This window comes from Acanthaster planci, linkage group LG12 (assembly GCF_054643075.1).
Source record: "Acanthaster planci isolate LZ-2023a linkage group LG12, COTS_SCS, whole genome shotgun sequence".
Taxonomy (NCBI): Eukaryota; Metazoa; Echinodermata; class Asteroidea; order Valvatida; family Acanthasteridae; genus Acanthaster; species Acanthaster planci.
Window position 1 is genome coordinate 7,275,640 of NC_141788.1, and position 27,958 is coordinate 7,303,597.

Consider the following 27,958-nt stretch of genomic DNA (forward strand, 5'->3'; position numbering starts at 1 on the left):
CACCTAGTCTGAGAATCACCCGTTCTACTCCTTGCTAACTCTGTACGAACGTCTGTGTTGTCGTGTCTGTGTTGACGGGACTGCAGACAGCCATGATGCATGTGACCATACCATGGTGTATTATTGAGGTCATCAAAATTTATTATGCATGCAATTTAGCGAGTGCTGATTGGTTCCCTTGGAAAGCCGAGGGAAAAATAAAGAACAAGTTAAAACGCTGCAGCAAGATTCCCAAGACGTTAGTGCGAGGTGGCGCACAGTCTAATTGTGAGTCGTTAGGGGGCGCACTATGCACGGTGTCCACTATCAAGCACTAACGTTGATACGTCATGAAGGTTTGCATGGTGAAGAGGTAAAATAGAAAGTAGGTTTACGGTAGCACCATGGACGTACCTCTTTTGTGAGTATTTGCGGTTCTGAAAAGAACCAGTGGTACTGGACATTTCGAGCAGTATGCTCTGCTCGTCATCAGGAGAATGCCGGATACTGACTGGGAGTGGAGCTTTAGTATTATAAAGTTGTTACTATTAGTTTTCTGCATTCAGAAACCATTAATAAGCAGTCACAATAAACACTTTCAACTTGCGCGAGTTTCACTCCCGACCAGTGTGATTTGACAGGTTTATTTTCAGATGTTACCGCAATATGTCTTCAGAGTATGAATGCTAATTCTTGAATCTTATGCCTTTACCCTTTCCTAACCCCCTTCCCTTCACTCAAAATATTTCCCAATATATGTCAGACCAACTTGTACGATTTAGGCGTAATTTTTTTTACGATTTGCTTAGTCCGTTTACAACTGTACGATCCCGACTAAGACTTTTACGATTTCCAACTCGAAGGTACAAAACCATACAGTTGTGTATAAACCTACGTAAGCTAGCATGGAGCCGGCCTCGTTATGCGCGCGTCAGAAATGTGTCGCTGGCATCCCGCAGTTTTGAACATACGAGCTGCGTAAGAAGCGGTAGAAACCAGCGTGGTTGAATCATCCGTTCGCCCCGATTAACGGTATGATGAACAGGGGGCGAATAGGCACGAATGCACTTCGTATGAAATGTGATTGTGTACGTCCCAGCATTGTACTGTACTGTACATGTACCGATATCGTACACGTCGTCTGTCACATTAGTTAGGCCAAGAAAATATAGCTCTGCTTCCGATTACATAGGGTCGGTAGGTAAAGATCTTTGGACATTGTTTGTGCTGATTGAATGGGACGAATGTTGCCAAAAGTTGCCCCAAAAGTGACTAAAATAAAAGCTTACCAGAGTTAATGCGGAAATATAATCAACAATTAATTAGAAGTATAAATACAAGTGCTTTGACGTGGAAAGAAGTTGTTGACATGTGTTTGTTTTGAAAGAAAAGACGACAGGATTTTTCTGAAACTATTTTTTTTCTTATTTTCCGATGAAAATGCGTAGGATCGCGCCAAAAAAATTGGACTGGTTGGAAAACTGGAGCAGCAATTGCGATAGGATTACACTTTTTCAATTTGGAAAGTTGGCATCTCTCCAGGGACGATGTTCATCCAAGTCACCTAGAGTTTTAAAACGTGATTAAATTAATTGGAACAGCATCATTTGTTTTCCCATTTCAGCTTTATTACAATTGGAACTTGTGTTTTATAATTGTTGATTTTGAAAAATGCCGATGTGCCATCTTAATGATATCACTTACGAATTCGTTGTTTATATTAACGGGGGGAAACTAAAATGACTTTCCCTTCATCTTTCTCGAGGACAATTTTTTACAGTGGGAAAACTTATCCCGGCCTTCAGAAATTTCAATAAACGTTAAATTGAATACCTCAATTCTTAGACTGCACCTTTAAATTTCTTCCAAAAAACAAAAGAAAGACCATGAGAAACCATGGTTCAACCGTCATATGTTACTATAGGTAATACTGTATTTTGTACCTTCTATTGAAATGGATATAAATGTATTGAAACAAAACTAAACATGGTTGAACACTATAAGCCCACTTATCTAAAACTGAAGAGGATTGTAGCTAAGAATAGAAGAGTCTGTTTACAAACAATGTGTTGTATAATATCCTGCAATTTGCCAATTCTCATTGAGATACTTTAATGGTTTAAAGTGTTGCTTAATTTTAGCTAAGAATTGCACTCATCAAGAACTTAAGAATGGTTCAGTATACAACAGGATAACATTCAAAGGCAGGCATAATCAATGTCACGATTTCATCGAAATTGCAGAATTATCCATTGGCTAAAAGGTTACATTTGTCATAAATTCAGCATCCAGTCTGATGTTGGCATACGTAAATCAGATTACCACTTGTCTATTAGACTTGAAGATACTTTTTAAAGACAGATTATGCACAAAGAAAAAAGAGTTGGAATCTTGGACTGACAACATATGCAAGAAATTATGATTATATGTGGTTATACAAAAGCTACTAAACTTCGAAGCCTTTCTGTGACAACAGCTTTCTAGAGCAGATTGTTTGTCTATCATCTTCATTTTTTGATAATGAAAGCCTTTGAGTCTGCTCTGAAGATGACCTCACCCTCATCCCCCTTCTCCGAGTACTTGGCACTCGCCAGACACTCCCGGACTTCACGCTGAAGATCAGGAGGGGCATCCCGCACGAAGTGGGCCACATGGGTTAAGAAGTCGAGCAGCAACCGGCCGTCCGTTGAGAGATCCTTGGGCTCACACAGACAGAGGTTGATGTTTAATCGCTCATTGATTCGAAGCTCCTGGGCCACAGGGATGCCCTGACTGGCACATGCTACCTGGATGTCAGAGGATGTTGGGTGCTGGTCCTTTGTTTTATGCATCCGTGGATCATTCTTCCCCAGCTGGCCCATACCAGAGTCATCTTTAAAAATTCAAAAACAAAGGAAAAAAAGGAAATTCTTACTCTCTCTCTAATAAAGTGATGCTATAGTTACATGATGCAGAGTAACGCCTCTTATTTTTTTTTGGTTGTCTTGAGACCATACCTGACACTACTACAATCAGCATTATCCCTCCTGGTTCTAAGCGGTCGTAGAGATCCTTGAGAGATGTCTTGAGGTCCGGCACGTAGTAGATAGAATGCACACTACTTATGAAATGGAACCTCGCATCGTGGTTGGTGGATGTGGCTTGGAAATCTTCCAAGGTCTGCACCCTCCAGTTGTAAGTCACGTCCGGCAGCTCCGATGCCTGATCAGCAATGCGCTCTTTGTACTTGTTCACCATCTCAGCAGCGGGCTCTACGATGGTCGCATGGACGATATGATGGGGCTGTCTGCAGCTGCAGAGAACTCTTATAATCCTGCTTTCAGTATCACCTGTATTCCCCAAAACCAAAATTCTCAATTTCCTGCTTTCACATAACCCTGCCCAGCCTACATATGCAAATTTCCCAAGTGCCTATTACAATTTGCTGAAAAGACTTAATTTTGTATTCTGCCCTTTGACCCTACACAATGCACTGTGGTCCTACCGCAAAGTTCATCGTTCTTTTCTCAGTGCCTTTCGTTTACGGACGTGTCTTCATGGTGTTTTCGGAGTGTCGAGTTCCGTAACCTTTCGCGTTTGTGAATTGACTTGATTCTTGAGTACAAATAAAAAGTATTTTCTGATCTATTGGTCAGTGGCGTAGATCAATCATTATGGCGGCACTCGCTCTCCCCAACGCTGCGCCCTTGCATGACAGCTTTTCATGTGGACGAACGATCGAGGGGTCACCCTCCAAGCCATCCACATAGCAGGAACCAGCAATGACATGGCAGACGCGCTTTTCGGAGTGCCGTCAGACCGACGGAGTGGACTCTTCATCCGAACATGTCAGCCAGATCAATGTGGAGATCAAGCATCCTCTTATCGACCTCTTTGCATCCACTGACAATGTCCATCTCCCGACTTTCTGCTCCAGGCTCCCTCACCAACGGGCATGGGCGACAGACGCCCTACAGATCGACTGGTCAGGCCTTCTGACGTATGTCTTTCCTCCAGTCTCCCTCATCCCGCGGGTCCTGTTCAAGATAGAATGGGAGCCATGTCGGATCCTCCTTGTTGCCCCTTTTCTGGCCTCGCCAACCGTGGTTTTAAAGACTGACAAGATTCCTGGTACAATGGCCGTTGGTCCTTCCAGTCAGGGAGGTCATCCTTCGTCAGCCCAAGTTGGGGATCCTCCACCAAGCATCGGAGGGTCCTCACTTGACGTGCTGGATGTTGTCCAACTATCCTTCAGAGCGTGGGGCCTTTCTGGAGGCGCTGCGTCCATGGCAGCCGACTACAACATTTTACTAGATAGTGTGATGACCTCGATGTTTTTCCAACCGAAGCTCCTGTTTACTCCGTCACAGACTTCCTCATGTACCTGTTCCACTCGTTCCTCCAGGTTGCCACTATCCGCTCTTATTTGTCGGCCTTAGCAGCTGTCAACTTGGGCTTCAGCGATGGGTGGACTGTCTCCAACAACGCTGCTAACAACCAGTTTGTTCAAGGAATGCTTGTCGAGCGTCCCCACGTCAAACGCCTCATCTTATCCTGGGATCTCAGAAACGTTCTACACGTTCTTGCCGATCCCCCTTCGAACCGTTGGCTGATTCATCTGACCTCCATCTCAGCATCAAGCTGGCGTTCCTTCTGGTGGTCGTTACATCGAGACAAGGTAGCGAGCTACATGCCCTATCGATTGCCGATTGTCACATCCACTGGGAGCCTCAAGGGGTTTGTCTCATCCCAACCATTGGGTTCCTGACTAAAAACCAGATGCCTACTGTCTGACCTGCTGACATATTCGTTCCCGATATAACCTCACTTGCAAGAGACGACACAAGAAATTGTGCCTGGTTTGGACTCCCAATTGGTATCTTGCCAGGACTGAATGCCGCCGGGAATCTGATTCCTAACTTTTCATCACCACGACAAAACCCTTTCATCCAACGTCTAAGGATACTATTGCCCGATGGATGGTCTCGGCCATCATCTTTGCCAATCGAGACGGTGGCACAGCATGTACAACTCAGGCTTACGTCATGGCCCACGATGTTCAGGCTGCCCGTACATTCTGTTCATACTTCAGAGGGGATCCTCCAGCTGAAATCTGCTTGTTGGAAATCTCCCCCCACCTTCACCGAATGCTACCTGAAAGATTTTCTGCGGAGCGAAATGACCCATGGCAGAGCGACCCTGGGCTCAGTGGTCCAGGCAACATCCAGCATCCTGCTCTGGGCTGGGTGGTTGATAGCTAGACTTATTAGGGTCACTTGGTGAATGTCCACTCATGCAACGCCTGCCTTATATTCTCCTTGTTATTACACTCCAGTTGTCGACCCACCTCCAGGGTACGGTGCCACTCTGCGTAATATGTAGGCTGGGCAGGGGTATGTGAACGCAGGAGACTCCTTGCACACGTGGAGTGTGTTGGGTCTCCTAGTGATACCCCTGCCCAGCTGCTCCCGCCCGTCCTTCCCCACTTTGGCTCCGGTGACTTTACCTCTTCGAAAAGAAGGATGAACACGGTGGCGGGACCGCAGTGCATTTTGGAGGGTCAAGGGGCAGAATGCATAATTAAGTCTGTTAGGCACATGGGAAATTTGCATATGTAGGCTGGGCAGGGGTAAGTATCACTAGGTGACCCGACCCACTCCCCGGGGGAAGGATTTTGATGGTAACGTAAATGCCAAAGAACCAGAGCTAAACTGTTAAAGTATTGCACATAGAGTGCCGTCTATTTACCACATACAGTATAAATGTACATTCTAGTGTCATAGTTGCGGGGACTGTGCACAAGTTTGAACAGCAGTTATGGGGACAAATTTATTTCGGGGACACACCAAAGTCTACACAAACCAGTCCAAAAGTTTCTAGTTAAAGAAATTGTCCCCCCAGTGTTACGACAGCCAAAGTGTTCAGTGTGTTTGAAAAACCCTCGGTCATGTATGAAGTGTATAGGAGGGTTCCCATAGAATGTGTACTCGATCTTCCAACTGTAGACCCTCACCCAACTGCGGACCCCCACTCAACTGTGGACCCTCACCCACCTATGAACCCTCCCCAGGGGCACGACCACGATTTGTTTGAGGAGGGGAGGGGTCAGGCTTGAATTTTTCCCCATCATAGCTTGTGATGCGCAAAGTCACCATTGCACTGCATAGGATAGGGGTTCCAGGCTTATGTCAGTTTTAGATGGTGAAGATTCTAAAGCAAAAAGGAAAAAAAGAAAAGAAAAACATGGGGGGCTTAAGGTCCCCTTGGTGTGTCACTGGCCTTCAACCAACTGTGCACCCTGACCCAACTGTGGACCCTCTTGTCCTACAGTGTTGATCACCCCTTAACTGATTGCAGATACATCTACAGAGTAGATATTGCACACAGGAAGGTCAGTACCCGGATTATATCAGTATAGGCCCAGATTCTGTCCTCTTCCAAGGCATATGCCATCCCCTAAAGGTGGTAATGTTTTACACGTTAAAGGCACTAGTGTTGATTTAGGCGTAGCTTCGTGTCCCTTTATTACCTTCTCCTGGTCCGATGCTGAGGACTTTCAACGGCTCCCGTCCGCTCAGGCTGACGCTCCAATCGCTGACTATCTCACTCAGTTTAGAATCAACCCAACCGGCCATAATGTTTTCCCCGTCGCTGATCTGATGGTAGATAGCAAAGGCCTGGTGATAGAGATCTGTATCATCCGTCAAGCTGCGCAGCGAAGCCATGGTGGATGGATAATAGTTTGAAAAACTGCACTGTCTTCAACAGGTTGTACCTCCCGTGACCGCCTCAAAATTGCAGTTGATTTCTTCCCTGTTAACGAGGAGAAGAAATTCAAGTTATCTGCTGCCATTTGTTGCCAGGAGAGAAAAAAAATGAAACTTGACATGGTTTAAGAGACTATACCGACAAAGTCGTATTTGATAATGAAATTCGTAATGATAAACGCCTTCAACTAGCCATGCTTGCTGGCTTGGTGTTTCCAAATCATTCTTACCGGGATTGGATCTTTCGCTGAATGCCCCAAAATCAACGCTTTGGGTGAAAAATATATGTTTCTACGGAACCGAATGCATTCAACGGAGAGCTGGTAAATTCTAAAAACAGACAGAATAGCGCACCTTGTATCCGTCAAGGTCAACTGTGGTTCTAAGGGTGGGCTGTTGTTTGCAGTATTCATTCATTTTTATGTACAGTGACCACGCATGTACTGCATGTGCACCGCGTGAATGCAATACATGTCCAAGCTTGAGAGAGGGTCGTGACCTTAGCACTGTGGAACCATAAGGGAATTTTCCCAGTTTGATCCATGCATGATTATGTATGCCCACTATCACCAGTAAATCCTTGACGCACATCATTAATTTGTCCCTTTCTAAAGGCATTATTCCTCAATCGTGGAAGAGTGCCTCTTTATAAATATTAAATCAGGTGATGCATTTTGCCTTAATTACCTACCCATTTCAGTGCGACCTGTACTAAGCAAACTATTGGAAGGAGCTGTGCATAATCAACTACTTGGTACTTGGTTAGTTTCCTCCTGAAACATCCCCTAGGGATCTTGACTAGGAGGTGTTTCAGTTTATTTCGGATAACGATCTCTTGCACCCTAACCATGCAGTCTGGCTTTAGGCCTCTGCATTCGACCACAACTGTTCTTGTGAAACTGGTAAATTGTTGGTCAAAGAATATTGACGAGGGTAAATGACTGGCGTAGCATTCATTGATTTAAGAAAAGCTTTCGATACTGTTAACCATGAAGTACTATTTGTAAAGTTAGCAAAATTGGGTTGTTCGAATCTGACGTTAAAATGGTTGAAATCGCACTTTGATAAACGTACTCAGAGAGTTTTCTTTAAGGGCGCTACTTCACGAACACTGGACTTGAAAACGGGTGTACCACAAGGATCCATTTTGGGTCCATTGATCATTTTTTTTCTATTTTTGTTAACACCTTACCTAACTCAGTTACAGATGGAACCATCGATATGTATGCTTACGATACTACGCTTACAGTAAGTAGGACGCATGTCGACGAGGTCAAACAGAAACTGAGTAATGGGGTACGTCAGGTGATGAATTGGATTGATGCCATTAAACTGGTACTAAATGTAGATATGCTGATTGGATCGTGGCGTAAACTAAATGGTATTGAGAATTTTGATGTTACGGCTAATGGTTACATCCTGAAACGGGTCAAGGTTGCGAAGTGTCTTGGTGTTTTAAATGACGAAGAGCTGCCCTGGACATAAGAAATTGATAAGTTTGCTAAAGCTGTCCTATCTAAGTTAGGCATGCTTCAACATGTTAAGCCATATATTTCCAAAAAATGCCTAAATTTACCTTACGTTCGTTCAACCTCATCTGGATTATTGCTCCCAAATTTGGTTAGGCAGATTCCAAATGCACACTGCTAAACTTGAAAAGCTACAAAAACGGGTTGAAAGGATTATATTGAATAATTAGGATTATTATAAACCATCTGTTGAACTGTTCCAAGAGCTTAAATGGATGCCTTTGAACAAACAATTTATTTGTAATTGTGCTGTGCTCATGTTTAAACGTCTGAATAACTTGGCACCAGGATACATGGCAGATGAATTTACCCAGACAATTCAGACTCATGGTTACAATACCAAACATGCCCAGGACTCAGTTGTTATGCCAAAACTAAGAACTGAATGCTTGCGTAACTCCCCATTTGTCACTGGTATTTCTGTCTGGAATAACCTTGACCAATCTGTAAATTCAGAAGAAACTTTAACGAGTTTCAAGGCTGCACGAAATGTATTCCTTATTAATTAGTTTATGTCTGCTTTTTGTTTTTAGGTATGTAGTTTTTAGTACTCTTCAAGGTGTGTATGTTTTCTTGCATTTAATCTTTTACTTTTAACGTTTAATGTTTGTTTCGATCTCTTATTATTTTATCTGATTTTAGACGAGGTTTAGTGTCTTCTGTTTGAACCAGTTTTGGTTTTTAGATCATTTTAATTTATCAAGTGTGAGTTTTTTTCTATTAATCTTTATTTATGTATATATAATTTTAACATAATTAAAGTCAGGCCTTATGGAAGACCACCATATGGTTGTAGTAGACTCAATGAAGAGGCGAGATCTCCGTGAGGAGGTTTTGGGTGTTGCCATGCAATGACTTTACTGGTTTATTGCCATCGATTGCCAAGTATAAAAACCCTGTTTAAAAAACAAATCAAATTAATCTTTTTAAGAAATTGCACATAACGATCTTTCCATTCTGAAAATTTATTATACATTATAACTAAATTCAAACGTGTGGGACAGTAGCTCCGACAAGCGCATGCACACGAATGTGCATATTGTTTATGTTACATGTACATGTACTAACCGTACTATCACCCCTGGTACATTGTGCAACGCGTAATGCTGACATTGTGATTCACAATTTCCCTCCACAAAACAAGACATGTAATAAATAACGTTTCATACCAGCCAGTGCCCAAGGGCCTCCCGGAAGCTTCTCCAGTCTCTGACGGAAGTTTCTCCCTTTAGAGCCCCCACAAACCCGCAAAAGACGCCAACAATGTAGCTCGACTGGTGACAGCCCCACTAGTGTGGCTAGACTGGTGACAGCTTGGGGCTCGGCAATGTGACTCCGAGAAATCCCTGGAAATCGCCTCACAATACTCCTTGTTCAGTATTACATCGCAAATAATTTCTAATGATTCTCCAAAATGAACACTCACAAACTCAATAAATATTATAAAAAATACACCTTGTGAACTGTTACACTTGCTGTGATTACCGAAAACCCTATAATATGATTCTCCTCAGTGAGGAACATGTGCGAGTCACCCCCTGATGCCCCCAACCATCATGACACCCTTGCATTATCTTAAGGCCTCAAGGGATTCCTCAATGCGAGGAAGGGGGAATGAGTCACGCACAGTTTTGGCATTTAGACGCCTGTAATCAATACATAAGTGCAGGCTGCCATCTCTCTTTCTTACTAACACCACTTGGCTTGCATACGGACTAGTGCTACGTCTTATGATACCGTGCTTTAAAAGTTGTTGCAAGAGCTCCCTTCCTGAAAATCCCTGGGCGGGATCCTACGGTAAGGCTGACTAATTGGAGTATCATCTACGGTGCGAATTACATGAGGAACTGTGTCACAGCGACCAAGATCATACTGGTGTACTGAAAATACTGCTTAATGTTTTTGCAACAACTGCACAAACTGCTCCTTCTGATCCCCTACCAAATTACAAGATGACGGCGTCAGCCTTGGAGGTAACTTATACTGGGTCCCGTCACTAAATACAAAAGTCTCTTGGGAGGGAGGCACAGGTGAGTCCACTGGCACGTCTGACTTAGGCTCATGCCCAGCCTCCACATGTTTGTTCACCACATCTTCCACTAGAATCTCACTCACTGAAACCTGTAGTGAGCTATCCTGTTCCTCAACCCCAATTGGATCCATACATATCACTGAGGCCTGTGCCAATTTTGTGTGTGTGTGGGGGGGGGGAAATCACCACAGCCCGAGTTCCAAGATTGCCCGCCAAAACATGAATAGAGCCACCATTTGTGTACCCACATGAATCATATACTCTTAAGTGCAGAAGAAACACAAGGCGCACTACCCCCTTCATCATTTACTTCTCCATCATCAGCCCACTGACTATCTAACAGAGACATTTTGTCTCTGAATACCTCACCCGGAGCTCTAATTTGACACTGGATGGTTTGAACCTGCCTCGGGAATAGTCATTGGTTTTCCATAGGTGAGCACAGACGCTGATTTTCTTGACCCTTCATTTGATTGTTTTTTTCCACAATGTGGCTCCTTTGCGAGACGGTACCATTGCAAGGCCACACTTATTGCCTCAGCATCCTGTACTTTGGGGTCAATTACGATGCCCTTCAACAACTCAAGTATGTTACATCCAATGAGTACAGGGCTCTTCCGACCCCCCAGCCTACACTGCAATGGGTCTCTAATAACCAGGAAGTGAGTGAGAACCGAATAGTTGTGCACAACTAATGGGACCTCAACATATCCCTCCACAGGAAGCTCCAAGGAATCAACCCCACACACCCTAAGATAACGGCCAAGAGGCTTTGGACCACTCATTCTTCTTGGTGAATGTTCCTCAAAGAAAGGTGAGCTCATTAGTGAGGTTTCTGCACCTGTGTCTATTATACAAGTTACAGGAATTCCTGCCAAGGTCGCATTCACTGAAGGGCTTTTATGCACAAGACAATCGAGCAGTTCACTTACTGTATACTTGGGCAACTCTTCTCCCTTACAAGGAACATTACCCCCAGGTGAGGCCACTTCAGAGACCTGCTCCATCACTTGGCCTACAGTGATGGGGGACTCGTGTTTAACTCCCCACTCTGTGTGGGCTTATTTGGGTTTGACCCCACACTGGCTGGCTGCCCTTGTCCCCCAGAGGGCTGACCAGCAGGTGTGGACTTTGGGCCACCAATAGTACGGTCAAACTTGCAGTTTGCCCTAACATGCCCTGGGCGTTTACATGCATAGCACACCACACGCCGCCCCCTTGACCAGTGCCGGACTGCTTTGGACTTGAACTCTTAATCACATGCTCCATAAGACTGGTGAACTGCTCTTGCTGCTTCAAAATTTGCTCCTGGTGGTTCTTTATACACTTTATCATCTCAGTTTGCTGCTGCATCAGCTGTTGAAACTGTGATAAGTTTGGGGTCCGAGCAGCCACCCCCTCTACTGCAACATCGACCACATCATCTCTATGATTTAAAACCCCTTGATCATCTATAACAGGTTCATCAACCGCAATATCCACTTGACGTACCTGGGTGCGCTTCACCTTTGGCCTATCAATGTCCCTAAATAGATCCAAAGCAGCATCCCAAAGTTCACGAAAGGTCTGCCCAGGTTTGGCCAACTCAAGTCTGCGTAGTTCTAAACGCATGGCTGGGGTCTTAGCCCCAGCCACAAATTGGTTGATAAGAACTTTATCCTTAAGGCCCATAAGCCCTTCCTTTTCTCCTTCACTTCCAACTTCAACAATCCGGTCATACAACCGAATAAGGCAACGTTAATAGTCCACAAGGGACTCGCCTTCTAGTTGGTGGCGCTCATACAGTGACTTTTGCAATGACTGTACAGTTTCGTCAGCCCCAAATTGTTTCTTGAGCAGTTTGACCAAGGCCTTATAATCTCCTTTCACCTGAGGATTACATTTGACTTCATCACGAGCCAACCCACCCAAATGATAATACACAATTTGTGTCTTTTCTGTATCTGGAACCCTGCATTGCTGACAATAAATATCAACCTCATCAATCCACTCAAGGATAGTTGGATCACCTGAAATAGTTGGTCGCCCATTAAACCTAACCAATTTAATGGCCCTTTGTGAAATTGGCTTCTGATTTGTCTTGATGGTCTCCGTCAATCCTTGCATCAAGGCGTTCAACAAGGCTAGCCTCATTGTTGGCCATTCTGAAAACCTAGAACCATAAGGGGATTACTACCAATGCACTGTTACAAACTCTGACCACCTATTAAAATACAGGACGTAAGCAATGGCTGTTTTTTTTTTCAATTGACATAAATTACAGTATTTACAATAAAATAAATACTACACTACTGGCTTAAACCTATTGAGCTGAGCGATGGATGACTCAGTTCAGTCACTAGTGTGCCACACTAGTGGGGCTAGACTGGTGACAGCTTGGGGCTCGGCAATGTGATTCAGAGAAATCCCGGATAAAGCACTCACAACACTCCTTGTTCAGTATTACAACGCACATAATTTCTAATGATTCTCCAAAATGAACACTAACAAACTCAATACATATAATCAAAAATACATCTTGTTAACTGTTACACTTGCTGTGATTACCGAAAATCCTATAATATAAATAAGTGTTTAAAAGGAGCCTATTATTTCCCTTTACGGATGACGGATTCAATGGAACAGCGCCCCCACATGTAAACAACTTCCTTTGCCTTGGTGTGAAACAGATAATTAAGATACTGTACATTGCGATGTTTGGGATCTGGACTTTTTTTTTGGTTTTTTCCCTACATGGTGAATAAGTTATACCCTGGATAAATATTATAAATAAATAAATTTTAAAAATCGAGTAGGATGTCTACCCTCATTTTAGCAAACAGCCTCTAGTAAAAGGTGCTATAGTCTCCCACAGCATTGCCCATGGAATGGCTTGGTATCTAGCGAATAATCTGCCCTCCTCCAAGGCAACAGCACCCATGCACAAGGTGGGTCAGTCTCCCACAGTAGTTTACCACAACGTTCTCCCTGTATGAGTGCTGTTGAATATATTTTGGTTGTTGGAAACTCCGAAACATTCTTCTGCCTTGATTTTTTACTTTCCAGGAAATATTGGGGGATGATTTAGTGGCCCACCTAACCCAGTCAGTGGAGGGGATAATCACCCTGGGATTTACGCTAAGGATCCTCTTTAGTTTTCGTGTATTTGCAATCGCTGACTGGAAATGGGAACTTTTTTTGTATGTATCCAATAATATCTAATGGACACACATTGACTTGGACTCGAACTATAGTAGAGGACGAGGACTCGAAATAGTGGGACTCTGACTCGGAAAATATTGACTAGACGGTCGGGTTTCCCACCTAGTAACTTCGTCGGTGTCGCTAATTAACAGTGTAGAGCCTCACATTGATTCCCGTCGTCGCGTACGCTATAGCATTGTACTATCCTCGCCGTACTGAAGGGATCAAATTGGCGCCAAGTCACGTTACGTAACGTAACATTTTAGTTGAACCAATGTGCAAATTATGATTTCGTGCCTTCGGCTTAGTCTCCCTCGCCTACAGCCGTTATGGTGCTTACAGGCGCTCGGTAAACACGACGCCCATTTTCCTTGAGTTTGTCTTCTTCGATAATCCGCACAATCACGGTAAAGGTTTCAGTCTCACTGACGGAGCTGAGATGTATGACACCGCTATGGTTAAAGACCGGCTATGCATCATTACTAAACAGCGATGACCCTCGTTAGATGTAACCACTGGCAATCGACTACTCTGATGAGGAAATGGCGTCGCGAGGTCTTATCACTATGCTCGTCCGAAAGGTTTGTGGCATAACTGTCCGATTTATAATCTGTAGTTTGTTTTTAAAGCATGGCAAAACCCTTACGATTCTTGAAACCCTGATTGCAATTTAAAATGGGCAGTGGGAGGTGTGAAGTTTAACGGTGCAAGGTTCAATATCACCCTCACAACGTTCCTTCAAAATGACAAGAAAATTGTTCACTGCATTTGCGATTTGCCAATAAAAAAGCGGAGCACTATTTGACGAAAGCTCTCCCATTGTTTGGATCGAATTCCTTCTGTCCTTGCTGGACAAAAATATCGGGGTCTTGTGTCCTGTATGTTGAGTTAGCTAACTTCAAATCATATTGTCATTCTGTTGGTCTTACTGTGAGATTGGTGCAAAGGCGCTGAGCTCATCACTAAAACGCCTACACCAAAGTGTCCTGAGTTCGTTAAACTTCTCATAATGTAGTCAAATTAAGTTGTCAATCAAACGCACACTTGTGTTGTCCGTCAGGTCACTTTATCGTTTTTAAGTATAAACCTAAGATGGTGTGCACATTATCTTAAAAACACTGAGTTTGCAGTGTACCCACAGCGACCATACAGGGTTCTGTAGATAGACTCAATATACCTGCACGAACATTATGCCTACTTGTGCATTCAACGTGTTAATCATACAACCACAAAAAGCCAAAATGACTCCAATAATGCACAATTGCTATGATCACATCATTGGAAGGCACATGGCGGGGAAATATTTCTGTTTAGCCCCACCAAAATACACCTGTGTACCACGGGTTTCGAAAAATGCGCCTGTACACTGCCAATTTTGAGTGAGCAGGTGAGGTGAAGAGATAAAAGTCCTACACGAGTTGTGTATCCACAACGGTGTAATTATTACTCCAGCATTTCAACATCCCGTGTACCCAATGCCAGAATGAATCGATCCACACAAGCCATAGCAACAATGTCCATCGCCATGTTTAGACTGAAGTCACTATTACCTGAAGTCAAATTTACCCAGCGCTCCAAAATCGCGTTCCGATGTCGTAGTTTCCATTGCTCTGGCAAATTGAATAGAAATCAACCAGACAGGAGTCTTGTCTTTATGGGGAAGAAGAAAATTCAGCTCTGTATAATAAGCTTTCTAAAATGTCCTTTCCTTAAACCATGCATTGAACACACATTTCAGCGAGTCGAGTGCTCTAAGCTTTACATGTAGATGGTAACCTTTGGTGAGGCGGTAAATGCGGGCAAATATTTACCCGCGGAATTTTCCCTCGCGGCACAAAGAGGCGGGAATGTTTGCCAAGGGGGCGTAAGCCAAGCAGTTTTCCCTGGTATGCTGGTTCGTTTCCGCTTTTGGCTTCACTTTCTCCAGTGTGGGATAGTGTAACAACAAGCCGTCTCTAAGATACTGTTTACCTTTGTGGTATTAACATGTAGTTACCAAAACTGCGAATGTCCGTAGCTCTCCAAACTTACACGGCTGCTGTCTTCTATTTCAAGTAGATGATTAAACTTTTAATATGTCATCCGAATTGTAAAGATAATCATTTACTCGGGCAAAACCCAAACAATTTCATTTGCCTGACCGTCTCGGGGTATGTGAGCCTTGGGTCAAGCTGATGAGAAACCCCTAATTAACAGGGTTATGAAGGCAAAGTCATTTTCTTGACTGCTAGCTGTAAGTGCCTTGAGCGTATTTTTACCCGTTTTCTATACAGGCTAGACGTGCCAAAATCTCACAGACCTCTCCTTGTCACGGTCTTGTTTTAACCTACGAGTGACTGGTATAAGTACGGCTGCAAAAGACTAAGTCACTTTGTACTGTAACGCTGTCTCTTAAGCAAATGCACAAAATGTATAAATTATATACAACGTTTATTAGCTTACATTGGTGAAGAACTTATCCCAACACTGAATTTTCGGTTTGTGATGTAATGAGAGAAGGAATTGTCTTGCAAGCAAGGTGGCATCTCTATAAGGTTTTAATCTCAAAGTGCGTTTGCATTATCTGTAGATTTCCAATAACAAGATTGCGGTGGTCCTTGGCTGTCTTACTGGAACCCTTCTATGGATGTTGACGTCCGGAATGGTCAACAGTAGCCTGAGTATGACAGCAAGTGCTTCTGCAGCTGTTAACAGGGATGAATCACTGATCGGTAAGCAACTCTTTCGGAGGGGATACCAATCGGTACCAGCCCAAGGGTGCATCAAGAATGTCCTCATTTTCGGGGACGTGAAGGACATGGAGGAGTGGCCAGAACTCCAGGCTATTACAAAGATTCGGCAAAGGGAAGTTGGCGGGGCATGGAATGGGCAGATCGAGTGTCCCGCGTACGACTGCAATATTTCTCTCACGGTCGGCGCCAACGTGTCTCTGACAGACAGGATGGACGCCGTGGTCTTAGGCATGCTTCCCAAGGTTTTCAAAACGCACCTTCGTGAACTGGTTCAGGTCGAGCCACCAACGGGACAGACCTGGGTTTACTTCAGCACCGAGACGCCTTTCAGGGTCACCGTGTGGTCCAAGTCGCTGGCCCTGCGCCAGTTGAAGTACCACAAGATGATGACATACAGACGAGACTCCGATGTCTACCTCCCGTTTGGCTACTATAGAGAACACCAACCCAATGTGAATCGGAGAGTGCCCAAATCACACAACCACGCACAGGGTAAAGACGGCCTCATTGTGTGGATTGGCAGCAACTGTTTTGAAGTGACGTGGCCACGCATTCCTTTCATAGCAAGACTTCGAGAGTTGCTACCTCTTAAGACCTACGGCAAATGCGGGGAGCTGTCCTGCTATCCTCAACGCTCCGAGCGCTGCAATATAGCCATGCGGCGATTCAAGTTCTACCTAGCCCTGGCCAACAGCGAATGCCGAGACTACATCACCGAGAAGTTCTGGGCCAACTCCCTTGGTTACAACATCGTGCCTGTCGTGTACGGGGCACCCCGAGAGGACTTTGAGAAGGTTGCACCACCCGACTCTTTCATACATGTCAGTGACTTTCCATCCTTGGAGTCCCTGGCGGAATATCTAAGATTCCTTGACCAGGATGACAAGCTCTACAACTCGTACTTTGAATGGAGGAAGCGTGGGGTGATTGGTCATTCGTTCCCCATAACTCCCACCACCATGTGTGAGATTTTACCCCATCTCTATAATGGAACTGAGCAGGAAGTCAAACGGATAGGAGATTCCCAGTGGTACAATGGCTGCCGCAAACCTGTGCAATCTGTCAATGGATTTGTAGTTGAGAGGCAGTATGCCCTCTACGACGCTTGGAGACCATGGAAACTGTTGGACAGCCGATAAAACGTGGGGTTCATCAACTAAATCTTGTACCGAAATGGATTCCACAAGACACGTAAGAATGGTATAGCTCATTTCAGCTGATATATGGTATCATTTATGATATCGTTTCTGCTGCCAACAAGAGACACAATGCGTGAAAATTTTCTACTGATTTTCAAGTGAATGTGTACAATCATCTGTCGGCAGCCTGTGTACAACTTTTCTTGATAAGAGAGGAATGTACATAAGCACGCGTCAAGCCTGGATTCCCACCGAAAACTATCCTGACAGGGCAAGACATTAAAAGACAGAGTAACGAGTTTAGAGAGTAAAAGTCACTTCAGCGAACTGAACTTTGTATCTGTCGATGCATTACATACAATGACAGTCACAGGGCTGATTTTTAAAAAGCATATATACTCTGTAATAAAAGAAAAACCAATAAATTCAGAATGACAAACTGAAATGTATCTAGAAAAAGTTAACCAGAGAGATTTTGACGTGTAGTTTCTAGAAAATATCAATGGCCAAATCATAAATGACTGCCACAGAGAAGAATAGCCAAGGTTACATACTGTAATAGTTTATTTTGTACGTTATATATTAACACAATTTACATGTACAATATACTCATAGGTTTGTCGAGTTGTTAAAATAGGATTATATTGAAACGCAAGTACAGCGTAGTAGGTTATTACCTTTGTTGCTTGGAGAGCAAATTAAACAAATGAAGTACGGTAGTGATGGGAGCAGTTTGCATGCTTCAAAACAACTGCCAATTTATGCACATGAAAGTTTCCACTATGTAAGATTTGTGCTGATGATTAAGTTGGGGTATTTTGTCCTGGGAATGTGGGTTGGACCATAGTCTTAAGAGTCATAGTGCTGTTGTCCAAGGGGCAAAAGATAATAAATGGTAATGCTAATATCGTCAGGAGCGCATGGAAAGGTGGACAGCAGTGGGTACCAAAATAGGTACCCATTATGTTCCATCATCCTGTTATTCCCCCCTTCACCCTATTTAGGTACAACGTTCTCCTAGGCACCAATGAGCCATGGCCACCCAGGAACCCAGTGTTACTTGCAAAACAGTGGGTACCAAAACAGGTACAGTACCCTAATGCCCCATCACCTTTTGGTTCCCCTTTACCCTATCTGGGTACTTGGTACAATATTCTCCTGAGCCTTTAAGAAACAAGGCCACCCATGCGACATGGCAACCCAGAAGAGAGCATTCTTGAATAAGGAAGTTTTTGAGATGCTCCTGGAAAGTGGCATTAACTTTCTCCATCTCCAACCCTACTGGCCTCCAATATTTGGTACCTCATTGTTCTATGAAAAAAGCCACTTGTCATGGTATAAGACAAAAACCTAATTGACCTGCGTGCCTCTTCCACAGTATTTGCAACTGCACTCGCCTCCCTTTATGCTTAGACAAGGAATGGAACAGGAGCAAGTAAGATGTCCATGTCAATGCTCTTGTAACTTGGCCAAAGAGCGCCCTCATTGGAGAATGTACGAAGCCAACAGCCTACGAGCCTTCAAGAAAGTGGCGGCCTTACTGTAGTGGTGCTCCTGCTTTCCTCTGTGGTGTTAAGGCAACTGATTTGCAAGGGTGAGAAGAAGATGCCGTGATCTGTGCCTTCACAGGTCCACGCTGGGCTCCATAAATCCCCATGATTGGCCCAGCGAGCAAATGCATCGACCAGTCTCACTGACATGCAGTTATTGGCTAAACTCATTGTCAGTGAAGACTTGTGTATTGCTTTAGGTAGCTCTCTGCAAAGAGGCTGTTTTTCGGTAAGATGACAAAAAGTGGATCCTTGGCCACCAAATACCTGAGAAAAAAGTTTAAAACAAAGAACCAAAATAACATCCACGAGTATTGTATAGTAAAACAACCCTCAACATGGTGCTATGTTAAAGAATCTCTGAATAAAGTTTTTCAAATTCAAGGTAGGGCTGCATGTTCAAACTTGCTTTCAACCTGCTAAAAAAATTCAGACTCAACTAGTCAATGTATTTGGTGACTTGTCACATTATCCAGTAGAACAGACTGGCCCAACAACGATTCAGAATTAAACAGTCACTCACAGGTTGTATGCACGAATCAATAATGTTTCTTCATCCCGTAAAGGAGTCCCATTTGGGAATCTCACGTAACAGTGTCAGAGCCACTGCAGTGACGTCTTCTCAGACTAGTCTACAGATCCAACACCTGATGGATTCTGTAAAAATGTGATTGTTTTTGAGCACAAATCCAGTTACAAGACATGTACCAGTTTGACCCAGAATTTCCGAGGATGTACATGTAACAATCTGCTTATTGAGCATAATGGAGACTTTTTTTAACAATGCAATGACAAATTCCAGGAATCACCTTGGATCTTGCAGAGTAGCTCTGAGCGTGGAGTCTGGGGTGACCTCAACAAGTTGAGTGCCTTCTGAAGGATGGAAGTAGATCTGAGGGGTGACAAAAAATACCAAATATTAGAAGTAGCACATTAATAGCCATTCTTTATTTTGGCTGTGATATGAAAGATTTACAACATAAACAACACTTAAAGAAATAACAAACTGAGGTTGAATTGAATCGACAACATGGGTTTAAACATTCAAACAATGATGAATGTGTGTTAAATACAGAGTTTGTGGTAAATTTAATGAAGGCTTGCAAGGAAAACTGTTCCATGCCACTGCCCACAAAATATCATCTGTAAGCTTAATATTATGCACTAAGCATAATTATAATAACAATATTGCTGACTGTGTTTTGAAATTGTTCACACCAACCTGCACAGTGTGGGGCTTGTACATGCCACCCTTATCCCAAGGAGCAGACTCTTCGAATAGGATTTGTAAGTGGTCTGAGAAACTGGAAAAGCAAAAAACGACAGCATGGGTTTATGCCGACGGATTCCTATTGTGAAAATTTCTCTCTTCAAGAAACCTCAAATGGGCATTATGGTAAACGTGGGAAGTTAACCCTTGTGTGATGCTAATAAATAAAAGCGACCTGTTTGGAATAAACTTGACCACAATTTTCGAAATTCTGGGCTTAGGACTATTCTTGTTTTAACGTTACAACTCATTAGCTGGTCTGAAAGGGGTACAGCTATACACCCACCTACACCCTTTTTTGTAACTCACATGGAGTCTTCGTGAAATGCTTGGACAAAGTCACTCTGGCCAAACTCCGGGTAGAGAAAGGTCACCGGCCAGGTCAGATTTCCGGACTCGTCTAGAGTGACGGCAGCACCTGCTGGGTGCTGGCTGCTGACCGCTTCCAGGATCAGCTGGTCTTGGGACTTGGCCTTTGGGTCGTCATTGCTGAACTGACCATATTGTATGTTCCGACTCTGATGATCAAACACAGGCTGATTTCAAAGGTAAGTTCATAATTTTCCGCACACTAGTGTCCCCTAGGTAACGGCAGTTTTACCCTTGTCGTGGATTTCAGTGTTTCTCATTCCATTATCAGCCATCTAAATGGTTGAGCACCCGTACTGAGATCAGAAGGTTGGAAGTTTTGAATCCCACTTAAGCTCATTTGTCTTTGACCAAATAAAGGACTGAAATTCTGAGAAGACAGTTGTGACGAGGTTTCACACCCATTTCCAAGTGACCAAGCCTGGAAATTCAGTCACGATCTAATTCCTGATCAGCATACCTCACACATACTCATATCGCTTAGATGTTTAATTTTATTGGACTTTTCAGTTTTGGGACATCAGGTTTGGTCCAGAATTCTTCAAAGAATCTCTCAACTACGACATTACGGAACCATGAGAATTTCCCATTTATCTTAACAGTCACAATCGTGTCACACCCAGCAGTATGAACCTACTTTGATAGCTTCTACAATCTTCAATCTTCTCGCATGTGCCGCCTTTTCTTCAGCTTTTCGTTTCCTCTTGTTCCTCTCCCAAAGTTTCTTTCACAGATGAATGAAGGAAGAATTAACAAAAACAAAGAATTGTGATTAAGGATATGTGTCAAGATTTCCATCAAATCCGTTTTTGTAATACACATAATGTTCCAATGTTGGATTTGATTTTACACTTAGAAAATTGTTTTGTCATTGATTCAGAGGTGGTATGTGAGTTCCATATGACAATAACAAATAATCAAATGTTACCTGTTGTTTAATGGCTGCTAGTCTCAGTTCCAGGACCTTTTTATCGTCTGGAGTAATGTGACGCCGAGTTAAGGGTGTTTCCTTTCAACCTTGCCAAAATCATTTCTACTCTTTGGAAATTACGATTCAAATGCAAACTTGAAGACTTTCACAATTCAAAGTGAAATGAACGGTGATTTAGGTCAAGCTTACTCCATGGGATTATATCTTGGCACCCTGCCACCGAAACTTGAACAGTGACTACCTGAACGATAGACTTTGATGAGAAAGGATATTTTCAGTGCCTTATCACACCACGTTATGGCTTCATCGTAGTCTTCCAGTTTAATACAGCATTCGGCTGCTCGAATCAACGCCTTCATGTGAGCAGGATTGTGTTTGACTGCCTCGGTGGCATCGTTGGCGGAAGAACGGTAATTACCTGATGGATATAAACCGCAAAGGAGAATAAAAAAGTAAAGTCAGCCTGTTTGATATAAACAAAAGCTTGTGATGTGTGTGAATTCTCAGTGTTGTCCAATATGCCCCTTTGTGTTTCTATTCTTTCCGTTGTAGCAATTCTGGAAACAGGCCCTACAACAAATAACTGCCGACTACATCTCCATTTACTGACAACCAACCAGCTCACCCAGGTGGAAGTTGGCTGCTGCTCTGTTGGCATACAGCACAGCTCGCAGCTCGCTGTCCTCAAAGTTCTGCTTCAGGCCTTCAGTATACGCCGTAATTGCAACTTTGTACTTTTTCTTCTTGAACCACTGGTTGCCGTCTTCTTTGTGAGCTCTTGCCTGCTCTGAGAATGGCCAAGAACAATATCATTTTGTCGATCCTTCAAATAGGCATGGAAAATAATGACGTAGAGTTCCTACCTGTGTAACTCTCCCATTCCAAGCCAAACTTTTTGGTTTAGAAGTTCTTGCACCGTACTGCAGTGCTTTGTGGGATTCTTGAGATGTAAATGACTTCCAGATTCTCAAGTTTTACGCCAACTGACAAAATTACAGTGCCCTCTTGTAGCATATATATACATACATATACACATTGAAAGGCAATTAAAAAGATGGCACTACACTATTAAGGCAAACATGAGATTAAACCAAACTAAATGGGAAAAAGTTAAGTGGTTGCGAGACCTCAACAACCGTTACTAGGGTACTGTCATGTTCATTTGCTGCTGTTCACCTTCAAATACTAAGTAAATGAGTAACCTTACACGAGCGATTAATAATCACGACACCATCGTAGTCTGTACCATCATATGCCCAACACTGCCTCCTTCTAAAGTGCTTATCAATCCCCGCCCATTAGAGTACCTTCAGGAGGATCATCTTGGTCATACTTGATAGCCTGCAGAGCTGCTACTAGACTGTTATCCTCTGCATCGTCTGGTATCTCGTTCATGAATGCAGGAATCTTGTCAATCTCCTTCATAAGAATGGATCAAAGCGAATTTTGGAATTAAGTCTTATTCATCCAGCATGACCATCCATGACCAACAGGGATGGAATGGAATATGATGCATGTTTACAACTTCACGTCCAACTCCCAGTGCCGGGTTTATGGTTCATCCTTCTAAATTTTAAATGAGTGCATTTAAAGAAAGTGAGGCTCCCTCATCAAAACTTGTCTTCAATCAAATGTTAATTTAACATCCACTGAAGGCCAAAGGCTGAGTTTTAATGGAGACCATTGGTTGTAAACTTTTAATTTGTGAAAATGTCAATGTTCTAACAATGGACAGGACATACAGTCCAAAATGTTAAGGACCATCCTGTTTTCCACAGTGCTACCGCAAACCTTTTATCATGTTTGCTTCAGAATTAAAATGTTAATTAGAACTTCTGCCTTCTGGTCAGAAAATGTCTAAACAGCAATTGAGGAAATGACGCATAGCCTAATTTCCTTTTTCTTCAGGAGTGTAACTAAATTTAGCTTTAAACATGGTCAACAAGTTCTGAATTCTTTCTTGTATTATAAAACTGCCTTCACTTTGCCAACATCGCACAGCGCCCTCAAGAGTGTATACAACTTTGATATGATTATGAATATGACGATTGCTTGACACAAGCGCGTGTACTGTAGTGTAGGTAGACATTACAAAAATAAAAACAATGTTTAAACATTGTTCCCGGTGTGGCGGTCTCATCTGTCTCCCGGTCTCAGCAGTCCCTCTGACGTAGCCGGACGTACAACGGTAAGCATGCATGGACTGCACTGCTCAGCACGCCACTTAAGTTAAACTGACGACTTTCCCGTTGTTGTGCGCAGAGATGGCATGCCGTATTTTTTCCACTAAGGGGGACCACTGAGACCGGGAGACAGCTGAGACCGCCACACCGCCATTCCAGTTTCAAGAGAAAGGTGAGAGATAAAAGCGAGAAAAAAAACCAAAAGATACATGACAAGAAGGTAAATTAATTCGGCGTTTGAAAGATTTGTCCGGAAACTAGGCACGACGAAAGGCCTAGGCCTACCTTTTCCCAGTTTTTCAAGAATTCTTCGTTTTCCTTTTGTAAACAGCCATCCTTTTTCTTGTTGGCATACTTGGGGTGTGACGCAGCTTCGTCCAAGTACCGGTCAAACATTGAATCCAAGTCCACTCCCATCTTGCCGTCTCTTTCAGTTTCATCACCGTCTTTTGAACCCACGTCATGCACGTTGTCCGCCGACTTTTCCGCCATGTTGAATTCTAGGTTACCGTGATGGTCCATTGCGTAAGCAGGTAGGGTCGATGAACTTTTGAACCAATTAAAAGCTGGAGTGATATCTGGTCAAGATTCCGCGCGGTTTCAGTGACTTTTCGCCAGAATTTTCAATCAATATGAAATGTTGGGCTTTACTCAATTCAGAAATTGCGAAAACGATTTCCCTACTTCTTAGGAGAAAATGAAACACACCGACAAAATCTGCAGGGATTTGGGGACAGTTTGGAAACAACCACGTGTACTATATTATTATTATTTATTTTTCTGGAGGGATCAAGTTCAAGTTGAAAGCATTTCCTGATCACGATACTTGTAAAATTCTCCGCAGCAGAGGCTTTTTTTCGGGGAAACAAATTAAAGCACGGTATACAAGTTCCTGTAACAAGTCAAACATCAACTTTAATGCGTTAACATTGGAAGTAACTTTCAGTAACTCGCAAGAAGTAGTCACATAATTCTCAGTTGTCTCTGTTTAAAACAATACATGCATGTATAAAAAAGACTTTTTGTAGAAGTCAAAGGCAAATTACACAATATGTTAAACCGCACACTTCCTTGAAAGATTACGTACACATGTTGACGCTGCGTAGGGTGTATAGCAAGGCGCAACCTAATTATGTTGCAATCGATGGGCCGTATCGATCAAGTGGAGAATCGATCTGCATTGTTGACTTCATGACCATTGAAACTCCTTGGGCTTCTTAGTAATGCGAAAATAAAGAAGAGGGCATGGGAGTTGCTTTAATCCATTCATGTGCGTCCGATGATTCTGTAAACAATCTCTATTAACGTGAAAAATTAAAAGAAGTTAACAAGGTAATAAAATCTAGCCCAGGAGTGGCGACGAACCGCTCTCATATTTTCCTCCAATTCACACCACTTGGTGGCGTAGTTTGGGAAATTTACTAATAATTCTATTGATCAATCACCAAAATAACTGAGAAGTTCGATTCAATTAGAACTGCTAGTAACTCGTCCCTCCTCGCAATGTCAATGACTTATTTGCCAAGTTACTGTAGTGGCGTAACAAGGGGGGAGGGGGGCACGTGTCCCCACCGAATGCTCTTAGCCCCCGGGGTACCCCCCCCCATTTGAAATCTATGAACAACCTCTGCTGCAGCTCATTGTCTGTTGGTGCTCTTTTGAACAAAATGTGTGCACCCCCGGGTGCCCCCGAACATAATAGCCCTTGTTACGCCACGGAGTTACTGTCAAACAGCAGCTCAGTACATGTAATTAACTTTTTTTCAAACATGCGACTACACTACACCACACGAACTACACTATTTACATGATGGTGAAAATAATTCGTTACTCCACATTTATCCAATGTTCAAAGCACTGTACACCTTTAAGACCACAATTTAGTACGTAGTTACCGACTTGAAAGGACTAGTAGTTTCCTTTAGGCCTAAAAGTTTCCTTTAATACGAGTTTGTCGAGTTTTCTTGCTGTTGAGATTTTGTTGAAACAAATTAAACGCAAGTTGATAAAGGTTCACTCTGCAACTTCTGAGAAGTCTAAAAGGTGACTTCACCAATTTATGTCAGTGTGTAATTGATACAGAGTGGAAATTAGGCGAGAAGAATCTTCAGGTAAGATCAAGAATGAAAAAGCTTGTTGTAGAGCCAAAATTTTGAGAATAAATCTCGAAAACAGGTTCTTTTTAAAAGTCTGTGATCTGTAATGGTATCACAATTGTTTCAATGAGCTGTTTTATTCGTAGTAGATTCCGTAAACGCTGACAACCACGAAAAGGGAAGAATTTTCGTATGTGACTGTAACAAAGTTGTCAGTTTTAGCGTCCCAAACGCAGCGGCCGCACGCTTGCATACCCTGATCTCGCTTCTCTCCGACTATCACGTACACCACGATCCGATGCCGGGTAAAACCCATCTTCTTCATGCGAGCTTTGATGACGTCTGCGAGGCTAGTCGTCAGGGAGCTGCAGGTGCGAGGGTCGTACCGCTCTGATTTGAGTCGCATCTCTAGAAGTTCCCAGAGGAACTTCTCCACCTTGGGCCCGTTGAAGCTGGTGCTGGCGTCCGGCTCCGTCCGGTACGAGTTCTCGAAGCGCTTCTTGGGCAGCGTGACCGTGGGCTTGTTCACCGTCGTCTTGGTGCTTGCGGTGGTGGAGACAGAGAGTTTGCGAGCCACCGTGGACCACACCGACATTTTGCGGCCGAGCGTCTTGATTGACGGGGCTTGGTTATCGCTCTGCTCCGAGGTACTGGCTGCATCTCCCGCAGGTGGAACACTCCCGTTGGCACCTGCCTCTTCGGAGGCGGGTGCTTCCTTGTTCTGCGCAGCTTTTATCAACTTCAGAAGTGACATCTTGCGGATAGAGACAATTCTACGAGTGGTTTGCAACGTCCAGGAATATTTGGAATTGAAAACAAACCGATATTGAGGACCATTGACCGATTTGCGGAAGTTCAAATCTGAGCAAGTTTTAAGGCTATGCGTCCATTTAGTTATTTGCTGGTTTGATGGATAGCTTCCGTGGTCATTCATAAATTACATCATCAGTAAGAGGTTCAGCAGAATGCTCTCTTGAACTAATATTTAGTGACTTCGATCCAGAGGAATTTGAAATCCCCACACCAATCCCAGTAAACAGCGAAGACACTTCAGTTCAAACTCGATCCGGGTCCTCCGAGTAGCTGCTTCTAGACAGTAGACATCCCAACGACAATAGGGACCGGTTCAGTTCGAAGATATCCCACCAGGCCTGCCTGCTATGGAGCCCGATACTTTGCTTGAGAGTTGAAGCACAATCACGACGCGTGGAGTTGACTGTTCCTCATTAAAACTGCAAAATTCTCATTAAAGTTTTACGCGTCCCTGTCTATTCACTACTCAGATGAACGGTGCTCACATCTCTCCCCTCTTGGCCAGTATACTCTCTTTCCATATTCCTTCAAAGAAATGGTAGTCATGCCACAGATTTCTGCTTCTTGACTTTGTCACGTAAGAACCGAACTCCAGTCACATCACTCAGGATCACTGTTTGTTTACTGCCCGACAGTATCCAACGTCTTTCCTCCCTCGTCCGTGTTATTCCAAGACCGTCGATAGTCAGCACCGCACGCTCGCTTGAGTTGTGTTTGTGAGAGGGGGAATATTTTTTTAACGCGGCTAACAATGGGATGCCCCTGGCAGCATGAGCCTAAGACGGCCATTGTCCCGGCATATTTGCATTTTATATCGGATTATTGGCCAATCGTGAGCATTGATTGCATCGACCGTTATGTGAATACCGTTAATCCCCCCCCATGGTGGACAAGGCACAATGAGTTGTTGGCAAACATTTTGTAGTGGAAAGTTCTGCCAAAAATACACAATTTACCCTCGGGCCCGGCCTATGTTTTGCCTCTTGTTTGAGTTGAGGTCTTGTAGCATGATAAACAGGAGGGCCACAGCGAATACAGCTTTTTGTTTTGAAGAACACATCAGTAAACAGCGTCTCCCGTACAAGTTAAAACCTTTTTTTCAAGATGTACTTCGCGTTGGGGAGATGTTAATTTATAATTACGCGTCGGGTAAGGGCAAAACCCGTAATATAAAGATATAACCCGTCAATGAGGATTTCACAAGTTACATCTGTGAGTAGTACATGTTCCTGTGACCTGGTTTGGAAAAGTACATTCCCTGATTATCAGGATGAAGTTGTAGGTCTGTGACTTCCATTTGCTTATAAACTCGTATAAAACTCTGAGGAAATCTACACTTACAAAGCAGACTGACTGTACTCAAAAGACTGCTGAGGGGAATGGGGGATGGACGTTCTAGGAAAACC

The 27,958-nt window shown here is 43.4% G+C and overlaps 5 protein-coding genes and 1 pseudogene across 7 annotated transcripts in view; 2 read left to right on the forward strand and 4 right to left on the reverse strand.

Moving 5' to 3' along the window:
* LOC110977798 (mutS protein homolog 5-like) overlaps positions 1 to 2,467 on the forward strand; it is a 101,097-nt gene extending 98,630 nt beyond the window's left edge. Inside the window, exon 26 of the mRNA XM_087144044.1 lies at positions 1,428 to 2,467. The gene's annotated coding sequence lies outside the window, so the exon portion shown is untranslated. The remainder of the gene's footprint in view (positions 1 to 1,427) is intronic.
* A 19-nt stretch (positions 2,468 to 2,486) lies between these two features.
* Positions 2,487 to 9,553, reverse strand: LOC147797109 (histamine N-methyltransferase A-like). Of its 2 annotated transcripts, none has more exons than XM_087144060.1 (4): positions 9,424 to 9,553; positions 6,488 to 6,771; positions 2,976 to 3,308; positions 2,487 to 2,851 (listed from the first exon to the last, which is right to left on the reverse strand). In XM_087144060.1, exons 2-4 carry the CDS (start codon positions 6,681 to 6,683, stop codon positions 2,487 to 2,489), a joined length of 894 nt encoding a protein of 297 aa, XP_087000186.1. In that variant the 5' UTR covers positions 6,684 to 6,771; positions 9,424 to 9,553. The 2 variants fall into 2 exon arrangements, with proteins under 2 accessions (XP_087000186.1, XP_087000187.1); XM_087144061.1 differs by lacking the exon at positions 9,424 to 9,553 and adding an exon at positions 6,956 to 7,107.
* Positions 9,554 to 11,301: 1,748 nt separating this feature from the next.
* On the reverse strand, positions 11,302 to 12,577 carry LOC147797110 (uncharacterized; annotated as a pseudogene).
* LOC110977799 (3-galactosyl-N-acetylglucosaminide 4-alpha-L-fucosyltransferase FUT3-like) lies at positions 12,532 to 17,732 on the forward strand. The gene is made up of 2 exons (XM_022232237.2): positions 12,532 to 14,050; positions 16,039 to 17,732. The coding sequence occupies exons 1-2, from the start codon at positions 14,012 to 14,014 to the stop codon at positions 17,338 to 17,340; spliced, it is 1,341 nt and encodes a 446-aa protein (XP_022087929.2). The 5' UTR covers positions 12,532 to 14,011; the 3' UTR covers positions 17,341 to 17,732.
* A 154-nt stretch (positions 17,733 to 17,886) lies between these two features.
* Positions 17,887 to 24,170, reverse strand: ttc4 (tetratricopeptide repeat domain 4). Of its 2 annotated transcripts, XR_015427345.1 has the most exons (11): positions 23,929 to 24,170; positions 22,768 to 22,879; positions 22,086 to 22,247; positions 21,731 to 21,878; positions 21,458 to 21,512; positions 21,167 to 21,253; positions 20,470 to 20,678; positions 20,113 to 20,194; positions 19,700 to 19,782; positions 19,414 to 19,547; positions 17,887 to 19,157 (listed from the first exon to the last, which is right to left on the reverse strand). XR_015427345.1 is itself a non-coding variant. In XM_087144056.1 (10 exons), exons 1-10 carry the CDS (start codon positions 24,163 to 24,165, stop codon positions 19,064 to 19,066), a joined length of 1,269 nt encoding a protein of 422 aa, XP_087000182.1. In that variant the 5' UTR covers positions 24,166 to 24,170; the 3' UTR covers positions 17,887 to 19,063. The 2 variants fall into 2 exon arrangements, 1 of the variants encoding a protein (XP_087000182.1); XM_087144056.1 differs by lacking the exon at positions 19,414 to 19,547.
* Positions 24,171 to 24,412: 242 nt separating this feature from the next.
* On the reverse strand, positions 24,413 to 27,264 carry LOC110977806 (uncharacterized). Its single transcript, XM_022232249.2, has one exon. It carries the CDS (start codon positions 26,671 to 26,673, stop codon positions 25,876 to 25,878), a length of 798 nt encoding a protein of 265 aa, XP_022087941.2. The 5' UTR covers positions 26,674 to 27,264; the 3' UTR covers positions 24,413 to 25,875.
* Positions 27,265 to 27,958: the final 694 nt, after the last annotated feature.